Below are 17132 nucleotides of genomic sequence, written 5' to 3' on the forward strand. Positions count from 1 at the left end.
CAGCTTACTCTCCATTATCCATTAATATCTACACTTTTTACACAAGAACACAGATCACTCTTCAGTAACCGTGTCACCAGGGAAGCACTGTTTAACCCCTTCATGACAGTTTGTTTTTCGTTTGTAAATGACTGAAACACTTTTGAAATTTCTGCTGTGTGATTCTTCCACATCAGTAATATACTTTTTTACAAAGTGCACCCACAAATTATATATTGTTTTTTAAAGGACAGATAGGGCTATATATTTATATCACATATGTGTATCTAACTCACATATATCACATATGTGTATCTAAAATAAAAGTAGTATTTTTTACAAAAACAGCACAGCTAAAAAAAAAAATGCAATACATACATTCATTTATTTGTCCTTTATTTGGAAATACCTCACATCCCTAGGATTTTAGAAATGTTTCTGTACTTCTCGGCCTAAAACCTAACATTTTTTCTCCAAAAGCTAAACGTGGTCACCTGGCATACAACGTCACTGTCATTAAGTATCACGCTTAGTGAAAGCGATATACTATGAACATAACTGTCATGAAGGGGTTAAAAAATGTAACCCCTTAGGGTGAAAAACTAATCTGCAGCTCAGCTGCAGATTTTCATTGTAAGGGGTTAATTTTTATATAAATGATAGTATAAAAAGAAATTAAATATATTTGTTATTTGTTACATTTATTTTTTTTTAAACATGTTTTACATTTTTCATTATATCAAGCAGTCATTGTGAATTAATCTCACTATTACGGCTTGATAAATTAATTTTTGGTTATTAGGCTGCTTCAAACTTAATAACAGCCAATAATAACCTTAAGTGACACTGATCCTGCAGCATTTCACGATCAGATGTCGCTAAAGGTTTTCTGATAGTTCAAACTACTATCAGAAAACTGCGACATTGTTTCAGGAATATATCGGATTTCCGATCTATACCACCTTTTAGAGTGATGGCAAGAGCTGCAAATTCAGCTCTGTTCTCACTCAGACACCCGATTCCTGAAAGGGATCGGGTGTCTGAAGAAGCTCAACTCTTTCATTAATGGATGCCTCTATTAATGAACGGTAATCGCTGATTCTCAGTGGTTACCAGCATTGCAGAGCCGCACATAACTGGGTCACGTACAGTGTACGTGGCCAGTCATTTGGGCACTTCCTAACGGGACGTACAGTGTACGTCTCCCGTCATGAAGGGGTTAATTTAATTTTGTTTGTTTACATTTCTCTTGCACACAATTGAATTATCAAAGTGAATACAGTGAACATGTAGGGTTAAGTGCCTTCTCAATTGTAATTTGACCAATTGTCCATTGTCTCCCAAATATAGTTACTTAAACAATATCAAATCGATGGCAGTACACAACACAAATTGATTTTTTACATTTAGTGAGTAAAGATGGATACAAGCTACAATCTGACTGCAAAATCTAGTAAAATTAGATTGAATAGTTAAATAAATCTTACAATCAAGATATAACAGTTATATAGTTGACGGTAAATGTAATGACTGCACAATTAGTAAGTTAAATGTACCAACATTAAGATAGCTTAACCCTTTCGCTGCCACCGCCATGTTATATGGCAGTGGCAACAGGACTCTAGACTCCTGGTGGCTATAGCTCGGTTTACATTTGTAAAGCCGACTGTTGCCTTTACAATGGAAACAATTCTGGTGGCTCAGGTGATGCCAGATTGCTTCCAGGGACCAGGATAGTGCACCCCCTCCCCCGGCCTTGTTTCCTGGGCTCCAATGGCCAGGGACCGGCATCTTGAGTGTCGCTGGGAAGGAGACCGATGAACATCTGTTCACTGATCTCCTCCCCGCTGAACGGGACAGGGAGCAATGCTGATCGCATCACTTCCGATTCGGTAACTGTCATTGCTCGGCTGTAGAAGCCAGCTGTAAAGAGTACCTGTCACTGCTGATCACATAGCCCCCCCCCCGTGTGACAGCCATTAAAGTAATAAATATAGAAAAGTTTAAAAAAAATTATATTAATTTTTTTTTTACATTTAAAGTCCCCCACCCTTACGAGCACGTGTTGGGTGCACCTACGTATAAAAACGATAATCACGCTACACGTTTGGTATCGCCTAGCACGCCAGAGTGAGACCAATAATTCTTGGGCCTCTATGGATCTCTAAACGGATTACCTGTACACGCTTTTAAAGCATCACCTATGGACAATCTGGGGTACCATATTTTCTTGACAACTTTCTACCTGGGCATGTTGGGTATCTGTTTACTCATTGTAACCTCATTTTTATATTTTACAACAAAAAATTGGTATTTTGTGTTTTTGGGCACTAAAATTAACTTAAGAGCATTTTTTACAAAATGTTTGAGTTTGATAAATATTTGCGCTAATATCGAAATGCAACCTAAAAATTTGGAACTGCCACCATTTTATTCTACAGGGCCTTTGCTTTCAGGAAATATATGTTTTGGGGGTTTTTAAGTAATTTTCAGGCCTATAATGTGGATCAGAACACGTGTGCAAAAACAAAACAAAAAAGGTCTTGGCAGCAAAAGGGATAAACATTAAAATTTGGTTTTACATTCATCGAGATATTGACCAACAGCTCTCTATGGTCTACATGAGCAATCCATGCACTTTGCACACAATAGCTGTTGGTCAGTCTACGATATTGCATGATATGTATGGCCAGCTTATAGATTTCCATTTATACAACCTCATCCAAATTTTATGAATGCTTTGAATCTTAGCCCATTGATATCTAGATTTCTGTACAATTCTATCTAATCGCAAATCATCACAAAATCAGATTACACAGCAAATGTTTCACTCAGAACTTTAAAATTCAGATCTAAACTCCATTCAAGCAAGGCGCCTTTGAGCTCGATGGGAATATTTTAGTCCGTTAGAAAAATTATTTTCCCGATCATTGAAGGACACAACGAAGATCAGAAGATCTTGATCAGTGGATTATACTGCCATCTGCAGGAGTATGATGATAGGCACAAAAGAAAGCCTAGGGGGGGCCCCTGCTGGAGGCCAACCCACCACATGCTAACACAGCCTCAGAAGTAGCAAGAACAGCTCAAACAAACAGCAACTGCCAACCAGGGCGGGTGATGTGTCTTTCAACAAAGGAGAAAGGATTTCACGGTGACTACAAAAATCCAATTTTCTCTTCCATTCATTGAAGGACACAGGGAAGATCGGAAGATCTTGACCACTGGGGCACCAACAAGCAGAGATCTGAAAAAGGGAGGGCAAGAGGAAAACCCCTGGAGCACAAGAAAACACGGAATTCATACCACCGCCTCTAAGACCTTACGCCCAAAACTAGCATTAGAAAATGCAAGAACATCAACTTTACAAAACTTGGTAAAAGTATGAGCAGACGGCCAAGTGACAGCTTTACAAATGTGTGAAACAGAAGCCTGATGCCGAAAGGCTCAGGAGGCGCTAACTGACCTAGCAGAATGCACAGGAGGACAGAGATTGCAAACCCTGGAGAATAGGCCTTTAAGATAATCTGACAAATCCACCTGGAAATAGTCGAAGCGGCCTGACCCTTGCAACCATCCGCAAGCACAAAAAGCTAAACAGTCTTATGAAGAGGCTGTCGCCTCCAAATACACCCTAATAGTACGCACCACATCCAATGTAAAGCCTGTTCCAAATTGTGAAGCGGCTTGGGACAGAGACGGCAAAACGACCTCTTGATTCAAATGAAACACTGACGCAACCCTAGGAAGGAAAGAGATTCTCTTGAAGTGGGACAAGTCACCTTGGTCCCTGGACAGGGAGATCCTCTCCCACACAAAGTAGCACCTTATCCCTATGTAACACCAGAAAAGGAGATTTACAGGATAAGGCTGCCAAGTCAAACCATGCGTGCAGAGGTAATAGCCACCAAAAAGGCAACTGCCGTAGACAAATTTATAAAGGAATATCATGCATATTTCAAAAGGGAGATCTCTGCAAAATAAAGCACCAAATTTAGATCCCACAGCACTACCAGAGGGAAAATTGTGAGGCGAATTTGCACAACAGTATGCACCAAGGAATAAGGGTCACTTGATAGTACAAGGGCAAGCCTGGTACACCCCGCACTGAAGGAAAAAGAGGTTCCCGGCCACTGATTAAGAATGCGGAGACACCGACAAAGACTAGCATCAGGCTAAAAAAGGCCTTCCACGTACGATAAATCCTACGGGACAGTCTTAAGAGTTTTCAATATGTTAGGAATCAACGTGCAACGAGCCGAATAAGATCCACTCATCAAGGTGTGCGAGGCCAATCTGGAGCCACCAGAATAATTTCTTCCTCGATCCTGCGAAGTAGGAGACCAAAGCTTTAAGGGTGGAAACGCATAAATCAGATTGTACATGTCCACTGGCGCCATCAATGCATCAGTCGCCTCGACAATGGGTTCCTCGACCTGGCAAGAAATTAATCCACCTTGCGATTGAGCCGAGGCGCTAATAGATCCACATCCGGAGTCCCTCACCCAAGGGCACAGATGATTAAAAACCTCTGGATAAAGAGACTATTCTTCTTGATGGCTAAGATAGTCCACCTGCCAGTTGTCCACTCCGGGGATGTACACCATACAAAGAGCTGGAATGTGCTCCTCTGCTCAATGAATAATGGGAGAGAACTCTGCCACTACTCCCACGCTTCTGGTGCCCCCCTTGTTGGTTGACATATGTCACAGCCGTGGCATTGTCTGACTGGATCTGAAACAGTTGCCTATGTCACTGAACTGTCCAGTAGCAAAGGGAGAGGCAAATCGTATGAAGCACCAACACATTGATGGGATAAGTCGACAATGGACCCAACACGTCTACCCATCCACGGAGACTGGCATCCATCACCATCGTCCAGCAAAGCTAAAATTACTTCCCAGACAGCAACATCGGAGACCGAAGCCAACACAGCAGGGAGGCCCTCACCGACCGAATATCCCTGTCCAAGGACCAAGGCAACTTGTTCCACTTCAAGATAATCTTGCATTGTAGAACCACTTAGGTGGGTAACAGCACCTCGAAGGAGGCCACCATCAGGCCTAGCATCTGCATGCAGACACGAATCGGGACCCATCTGCAAAGATGCAACTGACCAATATGGGACCAGTTTTTGAAGTTTCTCAGGAGGCAGAAAAACCCTGGCAAGAGAAGTATCCGGTACCAGGCTCAGATACTCCAGACAACAAGGAACCACGGCAGACTTTTTTAGATTCAGAATCCACCCGAAATCCCGTAACATGCTCACGGTTATGCACAGATTGGTCTCCATTTCAGACAACTCTGCCCATAGCAGCAGAACGTCCAAGTAGGACACCACTTAGATTCAGAGAAGTCCGAGTAAGACTCAAACCGGAGCCAACGCCAGCCGGAAAGACTGTCACAAATTGGTACTGATCCTCTCCCACAGCAAAACGTAATTTCTGATGACTTAGGCAACTGTACCATGAAGGTAGGGATCCTTTATGTCAATGGACACCATGTGCTCCTGATGCAAGAAAGCTGCCACAAAACGGATGGATTCAATCCTGAACACGCACAAACTTGTTAAGAGCTTTGAGGTCCAGAATGGGACGAATGCAATTTTTCTTGGGAACCGTTTAGAGCAGTGGTTCTCAACTCATGGGTCTCGACCCAAAAGTGGGTCGCGGCGCCCCTTCCTGCATGGAGCAGCCCATCTTCAGTAGGGAGACACAGAGGGGGGGATTTTCTGTCAGTACAAGGGAACTCCGTGTTGCGAATCTATCCCCTATTTCCCGCCCCCCCTTCCTGCATGGAGCAGCCCATCTTCAGTAGAGAGACACAGAGGGGGGGATTTTCTGTCAGTCTAAGGGAACTCAGTGTTGCGAATCTACCCCCTATTCCCCCCGCTGAAGTAATAGGGCCCGGGAAGAGAGGGGACTATTTTCTCAATTTCGGCCGGCGGAATGATATCAGGAGCTGCAGGTCCCGACAAGCAAGTTAAAGTCCCGGCCTGCAGGACTGAGTGCAGGAGATATCAAGCCACCCCAGCGCGGTGGATTGATATCAAATAGGCTCAGTAGTTCAGTCTGCCTGGAAGCTGAGAAAGGTAGGCAGGCAGGGGGATGTGTACAGTTTGCTGGATTAGCATTTGTAATTGTAATTAGGTTTGAATAAAACCCCCTGAATCTTTTGGAGGGGAGAACTGGAACAATAACCTCTTGGATGAGCAACTCGGCAATCGCCATGGGAAGATCCTGGAGCCGCTGGGGAGTGTTGAAGGTTGTACGCAAAAAAAAATGGTCCGGAGGACAAGTTAGAAACCATCTTGTAGCCATAGTTAGTCAGGTTGAAAAAAGACACATGTCCATTGAGTTCAACCTTTAGAGAGCTACCACAACCAGATATACCAGATACCACAAACACGTGGGCCCACTGATCTGAAATGCAAGAAGGCCAAAGACTAAAAACGTAGAAAATTACCCCCCCCCCCCCCCCCAGCGACACAGGTGGGGCAAACCTTAATGCGGAGGAGGGCTTCTCAGAGGTCTTAGCAGTTTTTGCATGCCAAGGGTGCTTAGACACAGGGGAAGATAGGCTTTGAGGACTTACCGTGCTTTCTTGGAAGCCTGATCCGTCGACCAACATTTAAGCCACAAAAGCCTCCTAAGGACCACCGCTGATACCAAGATGTTCAGACACCAGAGCAGCATCTAAAACAGCATTACATAGATACTGGAGACCCTGACAAGTTAATCTGCCAGATCCACATAAGCAGGGGAGACATTATTGATAGCCAGACCAGCATGAAACGCTTTGCCCATTCCATCAACGTCTGCAACACGAAAGCAGATGCCAAAACAGGAAGAAGCAAGGTTCCAGCAACGGTGAACTTTGTCCTGAAAATCACCTCAGCCTTCCTGTCCGTTGGGTCCCTGACGGATTGAGAATCTGGAACCGGAATAATCGTTGCCTTGTTGAGTCTACAAATTGAAGCATCCATGGAATGTGGAGTCGCCAACATTAAAAAAAATGACTCCGAGGCTTGATAAAGGATATCCCTCTAAACGCGTAGCCGACTCCAATCACACCTCCCTCTGTCACTGTTACTGACCCACAGCACCTGGTGCACTCCCGACAGTAGTCTCCGACAAGGCGTGGGGGACACACGGCGGGTTGTATCCTAGAGCCATCAGCGGGTCATCTCTTCCCCCTCGAGCCACGCGGCTCGGCCTGGCCAGCCGAGTACGTGAGCCTGGTCTACACATCACACTCAAGTTCCGGTCCGGCAGCCATCCATCCCTTGCAATTTGCCCAAAGGAAATGACAAAGACCCCGGACGCCACTCCACAGGGGACCTTCAGGCACGTCTGCTGATATCCTAACTGTAAGTCACCCATTACTTTTTCTGTTTCACACTGCTAGCCACACTAGGGTGCTGATAGCACTCCCATAGTGTAGTAGCGCTCCTCAGTCATTTGTGTCAATTGTAAAAAAAGATAGTGAATCGAAAAGCTTCATCCTTATTCCTTATCGAAAAAGGAATAAGGATGAAGCTTGGTTTAACAACGAACCTTGCAGGTATCAAATGGTATCAGAGCTTCCCCAGAAGTACCGGGAACATCCTCAATCTTAAGAGTTTCCCTTATAGAATTAATCAAGGCAGAAACTAGTTCCTTTTCCTTAAGGATCACCTAAGCAGAAGCCTTCTCCTTGCTACTTGACAACTCATGGTCGACATCCGAAGTATTGGGGTCATCAATCTCCGCCGGGGCAGTCTCAACATTGGACACTGACGAGGGGAAAGCAGGGGTGCAAAGTTTAAAGACCACAGTGTTGGACAGCGCACGCTCAATACATGCAACAAAACTGTCCATGGCCGAAGAACACACTTCCAAGGACAAAGGTGGTACTGGTGGATCTGGATGCATCGAGGCAGAGGCAATCAGGGGGGTGGGTGTAGAGGACATGGCGACGAATGCACAATTATGACCAGGTAGGCGAGCTCCCACAGAACAAAACGGTCAGCCTTACCACGGTAGGCTGACCGAACGGTAGACTCCTGACCAGACCTTTCGTGCAGTGAAGAAACCACAGTGCACACCGCCATCCAAATAAAATGCCATCAGCCTGCTACCACCAAGGCAGTGAAGCTACCAACACTTCAGGGGGCCAACTGCATACCCCAAGACACATAGTCTCCCGGACACTAGGTAATACCCAGGTGAGGGGGAAGCTTGACTCCATAACCAGTCTAACAGGAGAAAGGATGGGAACCTCTAGCCAGGACCACAGTATCGTCCGCCTGTAAGGGCACACTGACTGGCCGGTCATGTGTGTTCCCAGAGAAACTTCTCACAGGCCGTTCCAATGGCACAGAGCTCTCGCAGCCAAATCCGTCATAGAAAGGAAATTAATGCACTTGTTGGCATGACTGGGGGGAAGACTACAAGGATATATATATATCTCCAGCTTTTCACCCAGCCTGCTGTTGATTGAAGATTTCCATATTTCAGAGAAAAAAAAATCCACAGGAAAGCAGAAAAAAGGTAAAGAAGAATCCCAGCAGGTATTCTGACGTCCTTACTCCTCGATGCTAGGCAAAACATTGAGGCAGTGTTCGCACATGGGGGTTGGCCACCAGCTCTCTTGTTTTGTGCATAGCGTCCTACTCTTGCAGGTGGCAGTATAACCCAGTGGCCTTCTGATCTTTGCTGTGTCCTATGAGTGGAAGAAACATGTTACTTGGGAAACAGTGACAGGCATCAAGGCTTTCAGAAAATAGTCTTAAGCGCCATTAACATATAGTGTTTGCGTTTCCCACGCGTAAGACTGCACGAGACACAAACGTAGTACGTGAAACTGCACGGATTCAAACAGCCGAATACACGCAGACAGCCGCTCCAGTGTGAAAGGAGCCTAAAGTTAAATGCACACCTCTCTGGAGCTGTTCCTCTACAATCATGCAGTCGTCGTCATCATCATCATCATCATCATCATCTTCTGTATCCGCCTGGAAACCATCTGCCTCAGTTACTGCCATCTAAAAACAAAAAATTGTACAACATTATCAATTGCACTCTATTCCGGCATACTTATTTGCAGCTTATAAATGTCACAAACTTGGAAGTTTCCAAATTGTATTGTCATAGAAAACTGAATCACAATGCATTTAATTTGGTTTTGTTGGCATTTCTCAAAAGAAATCTCATGTCAAAGTAAAACAGATGTATGAAGAGCTTAAAATAAATTACAGTGAAAAAACACAACTGATTGCATATGTACACAACATCTTTAATATGACACTTCAACGGTGCAGTCCGTTCTTTTCCAAAGCCACATTGTTACTTAAATGGAGACCAACTGCAATCAAGGTGTTTCAAGTATAAATACATGTTTAACCGAAAAGGGCCAACTTTAGGTTAGTCAGGATCATGGCATAAGCTACACCAGCCATTTTCAACCAAGGTGCCTTGAGTTTTTTCCCCACAGTGCTGTGCCTTTTCATGGTCCAGGCAGGCCGGCCACCAGCATCATTGAAACAAATGGCGCTAGCCCAGGGTTGGAGGGATCGATGCGGATGGAAGTTAACATCCATCCAGGCCTGCCCTGCCTACCGCTCTCCGATATGAAGGGGGCTTCTGATTGAGTTACGCTGACGTAGAGCACGAATACTCCCTAGGAAGTAAATACTCTTACACAAAATATACCCTTAAAAAGGAGAACTATGAGGTGAGTGCTTTTCACTCACCTCATAGTTCTAGCCGACCTGTGACAATGAGACTGTCACAGGTCGGCTCAGTAGATCGGGAGGTGAGCGAACACATACTGGCGTTCGCTCACCTCTCAATCCTGTCACGGCTCTCTGCCGTGACAGGGGAGGGGCTGGATTCCCCCCTCCGCCAGCGCTGACTGGTGGATCGGACGGGAGAGGGGGCTGGTACAGCGCCTCAGTATACCGTCTCAGTATACCGCGAGCAACAGCTCGCGGTATACTGAGCCTAGGGTGATGGGAGGACGCTAGTTTGTGTCCTCCCGTTACCCTGAGAACTATGGGAAAAAGACTTAACCCAATACTTCTCCTTTAAAGCGAAACTAAACCCACATTAAATAAAATGAAGTTCATTATAGAAGCATTTAAAATAGAACTAGCTCAATTTAAACAATGATTTGTTTCTCCTGTTTCACAACTTCCTGTCAGAGGGTGGCTATTTTTTTTGTCTCCATGGTCCCTATGGGCTGAAAAGTAGCCACCCTCCGTGCTTGCTCCCGCCGAGAACAAGGAGGTGAGGACGCATGAAGTGCTCACGTCTCCTCTGCTGATTTGGGTATGGAGGAGTAACCAGCGAGGTAGTCAGTGATTAGACGCGTGCGCAGTGGGAGCAATTATAGGACATATAGTCAAAGAGAGCGGCAGACAGAAATAGCATGCACTTCTGGAGCATTGAGGTCGGAAGTCTAAGGGGAACGGAGGAGCGCACAGAACGAACCCCTTAATGTTTACACTATATTCTGACAGTGGCCGCTGATTGGCTGCAAGCACCATTCGGCCGAAACTTTTGACATTTTCCTTCGGTAAAAGTCCATCATAATTGACTTCTGCAGATAGAATCGGGTACACACGGAGTGAATTATGGTACACACTGAGTGAATTTTGGCCGATTCTTGCTAAATCAGTCGAAACATGATCAGTCTGTACCCCTAACTTTAGTCTCGCACTCTGCTGGCCATGCAAATATGGAAATGGCACACATGCCCACATATTCTGGTCATGCTCTAAAATAAGCCCATTCTAGAACACTATTGCAACTTGCATTAGCAAAATCACTGGTGACTAGCTAGACCGGTAACCAGCTACCTACCTTCTACATCTAAATACATGCTCCAAATCAAGGTACAAATGTTCACTCACTACACATGTTGCTGTTAGGTCTTTTCTAAAATGGTACCAATTGTTAAACAGTTTCATAGTAGATCACAAATATCCTATGACCTGTATAGAAGTGAACAAGATGGCTGCCAGAGTAAGGTCAAATGCCAAACACTAAATTATCATCTATTGTGTTGAAATTCAACTGGGACAACCTGGAGAGGAAATTTTCCTGTGTCTATAAGACATGTTTGACCATATCAAATAAGAACTCTCAAAAATAGAATAAATAATGCACTGATAAAATAAGGTCTGGTGACACTGAAACATTGTTTTTAAATTCAACAACTAAGTTCTACAGCCCCGTATAAACCTGGAAGAGGAACGTGTCACAGCAGGTGGCCAAGGAATTCAGTCAATTTGGACCCCAAGCTATTTTTTAAAAAGGACATTTCCACCTTTGTAAGTGATGTGTTTGTGGTAATTTAGAGGTGCGGGTGATGTGTGTCTACTTGGTCAGGAATCACAGTGCTGTTTTGCATACTTCATTTACTTAACGCCTTCAGGAGGCCAGAGTCCTAGAAATTCAAAATTCCCTCCACAGGATCTTCAATCAGGTCGGGTTGTTATTTGTAAAGTGCAATCAGCTGACTCCTCTCTGCTGAGCTCACTCCGCTGACCCCTCCTCATGAACTGAGGAGAGAGCAGAAAGAACTCCTTATGGGTCATCACATCTCATCATAGATCTGTGTGTTATAAAGATCACCTGCACATGTTGTCTCTCTAGACTTTCTCTCCGTCACTGTGTTCTGTGTGTCTCTCTCAGATCTCTCCCTCTCCAGGTGCAGATTTAGTCTCTCTGCTGCCCCAAGTCCAGGTTCCTCAATGTGCCCCCCTCTCCGCCACCATTCTTGTCATGTACCGATGACTGAACAAATAAATAAAAAAAAGCAATGGGGGCAATTTATCAAAACTGGAGCCAATAGAATCTGGAACAGTTGCCCATGGCAACCAATCAGCATCTCTCTTCAGTTTGCTCAGGCAAGATTTGAAAATGAGAGAGATGCTGATTGGGTGCAGTGCAAATATGCTCCAGATTTTGTCTGCTCCAGTTATATATTCCCCCACTGGGTGGCGTACCGGAGAGGTGCAGTGTCACCAGGGATGTTGCTAAAGAAATCCATTATACTTTGTTCTGAGCGATTACTGGAGACGAAATAGAACGGATTTCTTTAGCAATCACTTACAACAATTCTCCAACTGTAGCCACAGGTTAAAAAACAAAAACTCTGTCACTCTGCACTGCCCAGGGGGTGGTACCACTATGATTATTAATGAATGCATGTGCACGAGAGAAGCAAAGCATTGCGGAAAAAGGAGTTTCTCCACTCCCTACACTGTACAAAGCTGTCTGGCAGCCATTTAAAAAAAATAAAATAAAAAAAACAGGTGGAGCCTAAGAGGACAACTAAAAAAAAAAAAAAAAAAGTATGTTTTTGTGCTTATATCCAGGATCTGCATATGCTGGCATGTGTTTTTTTTTTTTAAATGCCCAACAAAAAAGGTGGAAATGTACTTTAAGCAATCCTCACCTCATATTACATCTCCTAATTTACGAATAAAAAGCTTTTTATTCGTAAATATAAAAATATATAAACTAAAATGCCTGCATGTTACTTAAAACCACTTCAGTTCAGCTATTGCTAACAATTTGAATCTGGCTCGATGTTTAACTCTTTTGGTTGTAATGTATCTAGCAGAAAGATCCGCTTAGTTTCGTTTGAGAGGCCACCCTCGTTTTATTAGTACCTCTCCACACAATAGAAGGTCAACAATGTTGGCTCTTAATTATGAACCTCCTTGAAGTGTTTAGACACTGTTTGTCGAATCCATTTTTGGTATTTATATGTTCTCTAATTCTCCGCACTCTTGTAGTTCTACCTACATATTGGAAGCCACGAGGTAATTCCAACACATCAGTTACATAAGTTGTATGGCACGAAATAAAATCCTTTATTTCAAACCACCTTCCATTAGACTTGCCAAAATGAGTTATCTTTCCACGTCTCTTCATTTTAGTCACCCTACAGGGTATATACTTTCTATATGGATAAAATCCAACACTCCCAAAATAACTTTACCACCACACTCTGCACTATTATATCTCTAAAGGTTGGGGCTCTCCTATAAATTACCCGGGGCTTATTTGGGATCAAAAGACCCAATACTCTATCCATTTTTAAAATATTCCAATGTTTATATATTTCTCAAACTCCTTGTATTGGGCAGTAAAATTGGTATTAAAGGATAAAGGGTAGTTGGTATTCCCCATAACCTTTTTAACCTCCAAGAGACTTTCCCTTTTTCATTTCCCCTACGATATTCTTAACAGTACTTCCTTTTCCCTGTATTCCTTTTCTCTAAATATTTTAGCTTGTGTTATACTCTACTTCCAAAGTGCAATTTCTCCTCACCCTCATAAACTGACCTTTAGGAACATTTCCAACCTACTTATGATGGTTGCAGCTCCCCACGGGGATAAATCCATTTCTATCAGTACTCTTAACCACTTCCAGGCCGCAATAAGTATATAGACGGCGGCCCGCAGAAGTGGTTAAAACAAGAACATGGCTGCTGCAGCAGCCGTGTTCTTGATATCGTTTTTAACAGCAGAAGATTGCCGTTAATGCACATGCGATCCGGCATCTGTACAGCCGTTTGTACCGTACGGCGCCCTGCCCTCCCCCGCCGTTGAATTCCCCGGGCACCGCTGTCCCCGTGCCCGGGAGTGGCTCGGCGGTTCTCCCCGCAATGACCGGAGAGAGATTCAGCTGCTTCCTGCCACTGATTTCGCCTCCGATCACTGGACCCAGGAGTTGCATTACATCACTTCCGGTGTCACTTATTAGTCTCCGGCTCTTAGAGCCAGGAGATTAAGCTGGGGAAGCAGATCTTTGGGGTCCCTAGGTGACATTAGGGGTCTGAAAGACCCACGATGTCTCCATAAAGATAACCTGTCACACCCTATCTGCTATTACATAGGGAGTCAGCCCCCTGTGATAGCAATAGGGTTAATGTAAAAAAAAAAAAGTTGTTAAAAATTCGTAAAATGAAAGTAACATAAGGTAAAAAAAATGCATATGCAAGTATTTTACCAATTATACAAAAATAAAAAAAAACACATGCTCTGTATCCAATGTCAAAGTTCTAATCAATATCATATATATCATATCATACAATGACTCTCGACATAACATTTTATAAAAATATATAAAACAGCTTACAAAAGCAAACTTTTCTTGTCTCCATCTATAATTACATATGTTATTATAAGCCATATATATTAACTGATACCCCTGTATATAGCACATATAAGATTAGTGCCTATTTATTGTAAACACATAGGGATCAAGTTAAAAAAAAAAAAAAAAAGGACTTGGAGAAAAAGGGGAACTAGGGGCAGCACCCAGAGTTTTATTTTAAGATATTCGAATCCGTAATCTAAAGGAATAACCTTCATTGGTTAACATATTTCATAGGCAAGAGGAAAACTCTAAACATCACCTACAATTCTCCCATTGAGACCAGGCCATCATATACACTATATTGCCAAAAGTATTGGGACACCCGTCCATATCATTGGATTCAGGTGTTCCAATCACCTCCATGGCCACAGATGTATAAAATCAAGCACCTAGGCATGCAGACTGCTTCTACAAACATTTGTGAATGAATAGGTCGCTCTCAGGAGCTCATTGAATTCAAGCATGGTACCGTGATAGGTTGCCACCTGTGCAATAAATCCATCCGTGAAAAGTCTTTGCTACTAAATATTCCACGGTCAACTGTTAGTGGTATTATAACAAAGTGGAAGCAACTGGGAACAACAGCAACTCAGCTACAAAGTGGTAGGCCACGTAAAATAACATAGCGGGGTAAGCGCATGCTGAAGCGCACAGTGTGCAGAAGTCAGCAACTGTCTGCAGAGTCCATAGCTACAGACCTCCAAACTTCATGAATGGGTTTCCATGGCCGAGCAGCTGCATCCAAGCCTTACATCACCAAGTCGGATACAGTGGTGTAAAGCACTCCGCCACTGGACTCTAGAGAAGTGGAGTGACAAATCAAGCTTCTCTGTCTGGCAATTTGATGGACGTGTCTAGGTTTAGCGGTGGCCACAACGGACTTGCCTGACTGCATTGTGCCAAGTGTAAAGTTTGGTGGAGGGGGAATTATGGTGTGGGGTTAATTTTCAGGGGTTGGGCTTGGCCCCTTAGTTCCAGTTAAGGGAACTCCGAAGGCATCAGCATACCAAGACATCTTGGACAATTTCATGCTCCCAAGTTTGTGAGAACAATTTGGGGATGTCCCCTTCCTGTTCCAACATGACTGTGCACCAGTGCACAAAGCAAGGTCCATAAAAGACATGGATGAGCGAGTTTGGGGTGGAGGAACTTAACTGGCCTGCACCTCAATCCGATAGAACACCTTTGGGATGAATTGGAGCGGAGACAGCGAGCCAGGCTTTCTCGTCCAACATTAGTACCTGACCTCACAAATGCGCTTCTGGAAGAATGGTCAACCATTCCCATAGACACAGTCCTAAACCTTGTGGACAGCCTTCCCAGAAGAGTTGAAGCTGTTATAGCTGCAAAGGGTGGGCCAACTCAATATTGAACCCTACCAGACTAAGACTGGGATGCCATTTAAGTTCATGTGCGAGTAAAGGCAGGCGTCGCAATACTTTTGGCAATATAGTATAGCTCTTCGATATATTCCTTTCCATAAATAGCATATTTTCCATTGTTGGAATTCCATTAATCTCGCTTATCCATGCAACAGAGGAAGCCTTTGTAGACTTCCAATATCTGGCTACTAACACCCTTACGGCTGTCAACATATGCCATAAAGGATCTTTCTTGATGGATTTCTAAGAACCAGGTATTAAAGACAATATTGTAATACAGGGGTCTGGATTTAAAGGAGGTACCCATCATCCTATTATGAATGGTAAATAACTTGCTCCAAAAAGTCCTAATAGGGCATTCCCAGCAAATATGAAGCATGGACCCTTACCCTGTTAGACATCTCCAGCATACCTCAGATGTTGCAAGGCCAAAAACATGAATATCTGGGCGACAACAATACCATCTGGAAACCAACTTATAATTTTTCTCGATATACAGCCGAGAGAGACATTTTATGCATTAAAGTGAGACGATTCACTCTCCGAAATTGAAATAATTCACTTTAAAAATAAACCTCTGTTTGGGAATGAGCATTAAGGAGAAATTCATATATTTTAGACAATATGTGACATGGCCTCAGCTTCTGCATAAAAAGTTTCTCAAACGCTGTCACTGGTCGTGATAAAAAAACAGTAAAAGGTTTCACCGAGGTCAGAACATTTTGTAGTTGGAACCATATATATTTTGGGGGGCCCAAGGCTTTTTTAATGAACAGCAGGGGGACAGCAGTTGGTGAAGTATGGTCTGATCCTTCTTTGACAATATTCGGCTTTTGGAGTCTATGTCAATTGACACAGTACCTATCCTCGCTACAATCGCCGATTCTATTCTCTAGGCCATGGTCTCCTTTTCAACGGGGCGTGCTCTACGGCGGGCCCCCTGCCTAAAACATTATCTCTGTTACAAATTGCTTATTCTCCCAGACCTTGATCAACCTTTACCTTTCTTTGAGAGGTGGGAGAGAGACCTGGTGTTCAGTTTACATCCACCGAGAGATCTAGGATCCTACAACTCCCCCTGGGGTCGTCGATATCCAATAGATACCAGGAAAATGACTAATATTGACGAGGTGGTACCGAACCCCTCCATGGGATCTTCCCAGAGGTATCAGACATTGGCTGGCGCTACGGTTCCTCTCCGGCTGATATATACAATGTATTTTGGTCCTGCCCATCGCTCTTGAACTTTTGGACCCAGGTTAGAGACATAATGCAAAAGTTCACCGACAGACCAATACCTTTAGACCCAGCTTTTTTCTTGCTGCACCACAATCACCACCCCCTGAAGGGCTATAGACGATCTATCCTGATCCACTTAGTAAATGCGGCAAGGACTTGTGTCCCTTTTTGTGGAAGCAGTCCTCGCCTCCAACCATCCAACAGTGGCTTCAACGGGTAAATGACATTAAACATATGGAGGATCTCACTAGCTCAATAAAAAGGGAATGATGTCCAGATTTTCCTTCACATGGTTCTACGGGGCTGAATTCCTCAATTCTGCTAAATATCGGCAATTAATTAGCAACTGAGATTTATGGCCTAAGTGAGAAAATC

The 17132-nt window shown here is 43.8% G+C and overlaps 1 protein-coding gene across 1 annotated transcript in view; it reads right to left on the minus strand.

Moving 5' to 3' along the window:
- Nucleotides 1–8833: 8833 nt before the first annotated feature.
- The window catches only part of CHAF1A (chromatin assembly factor 1 subunit A), a 196623-nt gene continuing 188324 nt past the window's right edge, over nt 8834–17132 (minus strand). Inside the window, exon 14 of the mRNA XM_018570653.1 lies at nt 8834–9004. Coding sequence (XP_018426155.1) covers nt 8834–9004 — 171 coding nt within the window. The remainder of the gene's footprint in view (nt 9005–17132) is intronic.

This window comes from Nanorana parkeri, unplaced genomic scaffold (assembly GCF_000935625.1).
Source record: "Nanorana parkeri isolate BGI_ZX_2015 unplaced genomic scaffold, ASM93562v1 scaffold1567, whole genome shotgun sequence".
Taxonomy (NCBI): domain Eukaryota; kingdom Metazoa; phylum Chordata; class Amphibia; order Anura; family Dicroglossidae; genus Nanorana; species Nanorana parkeri.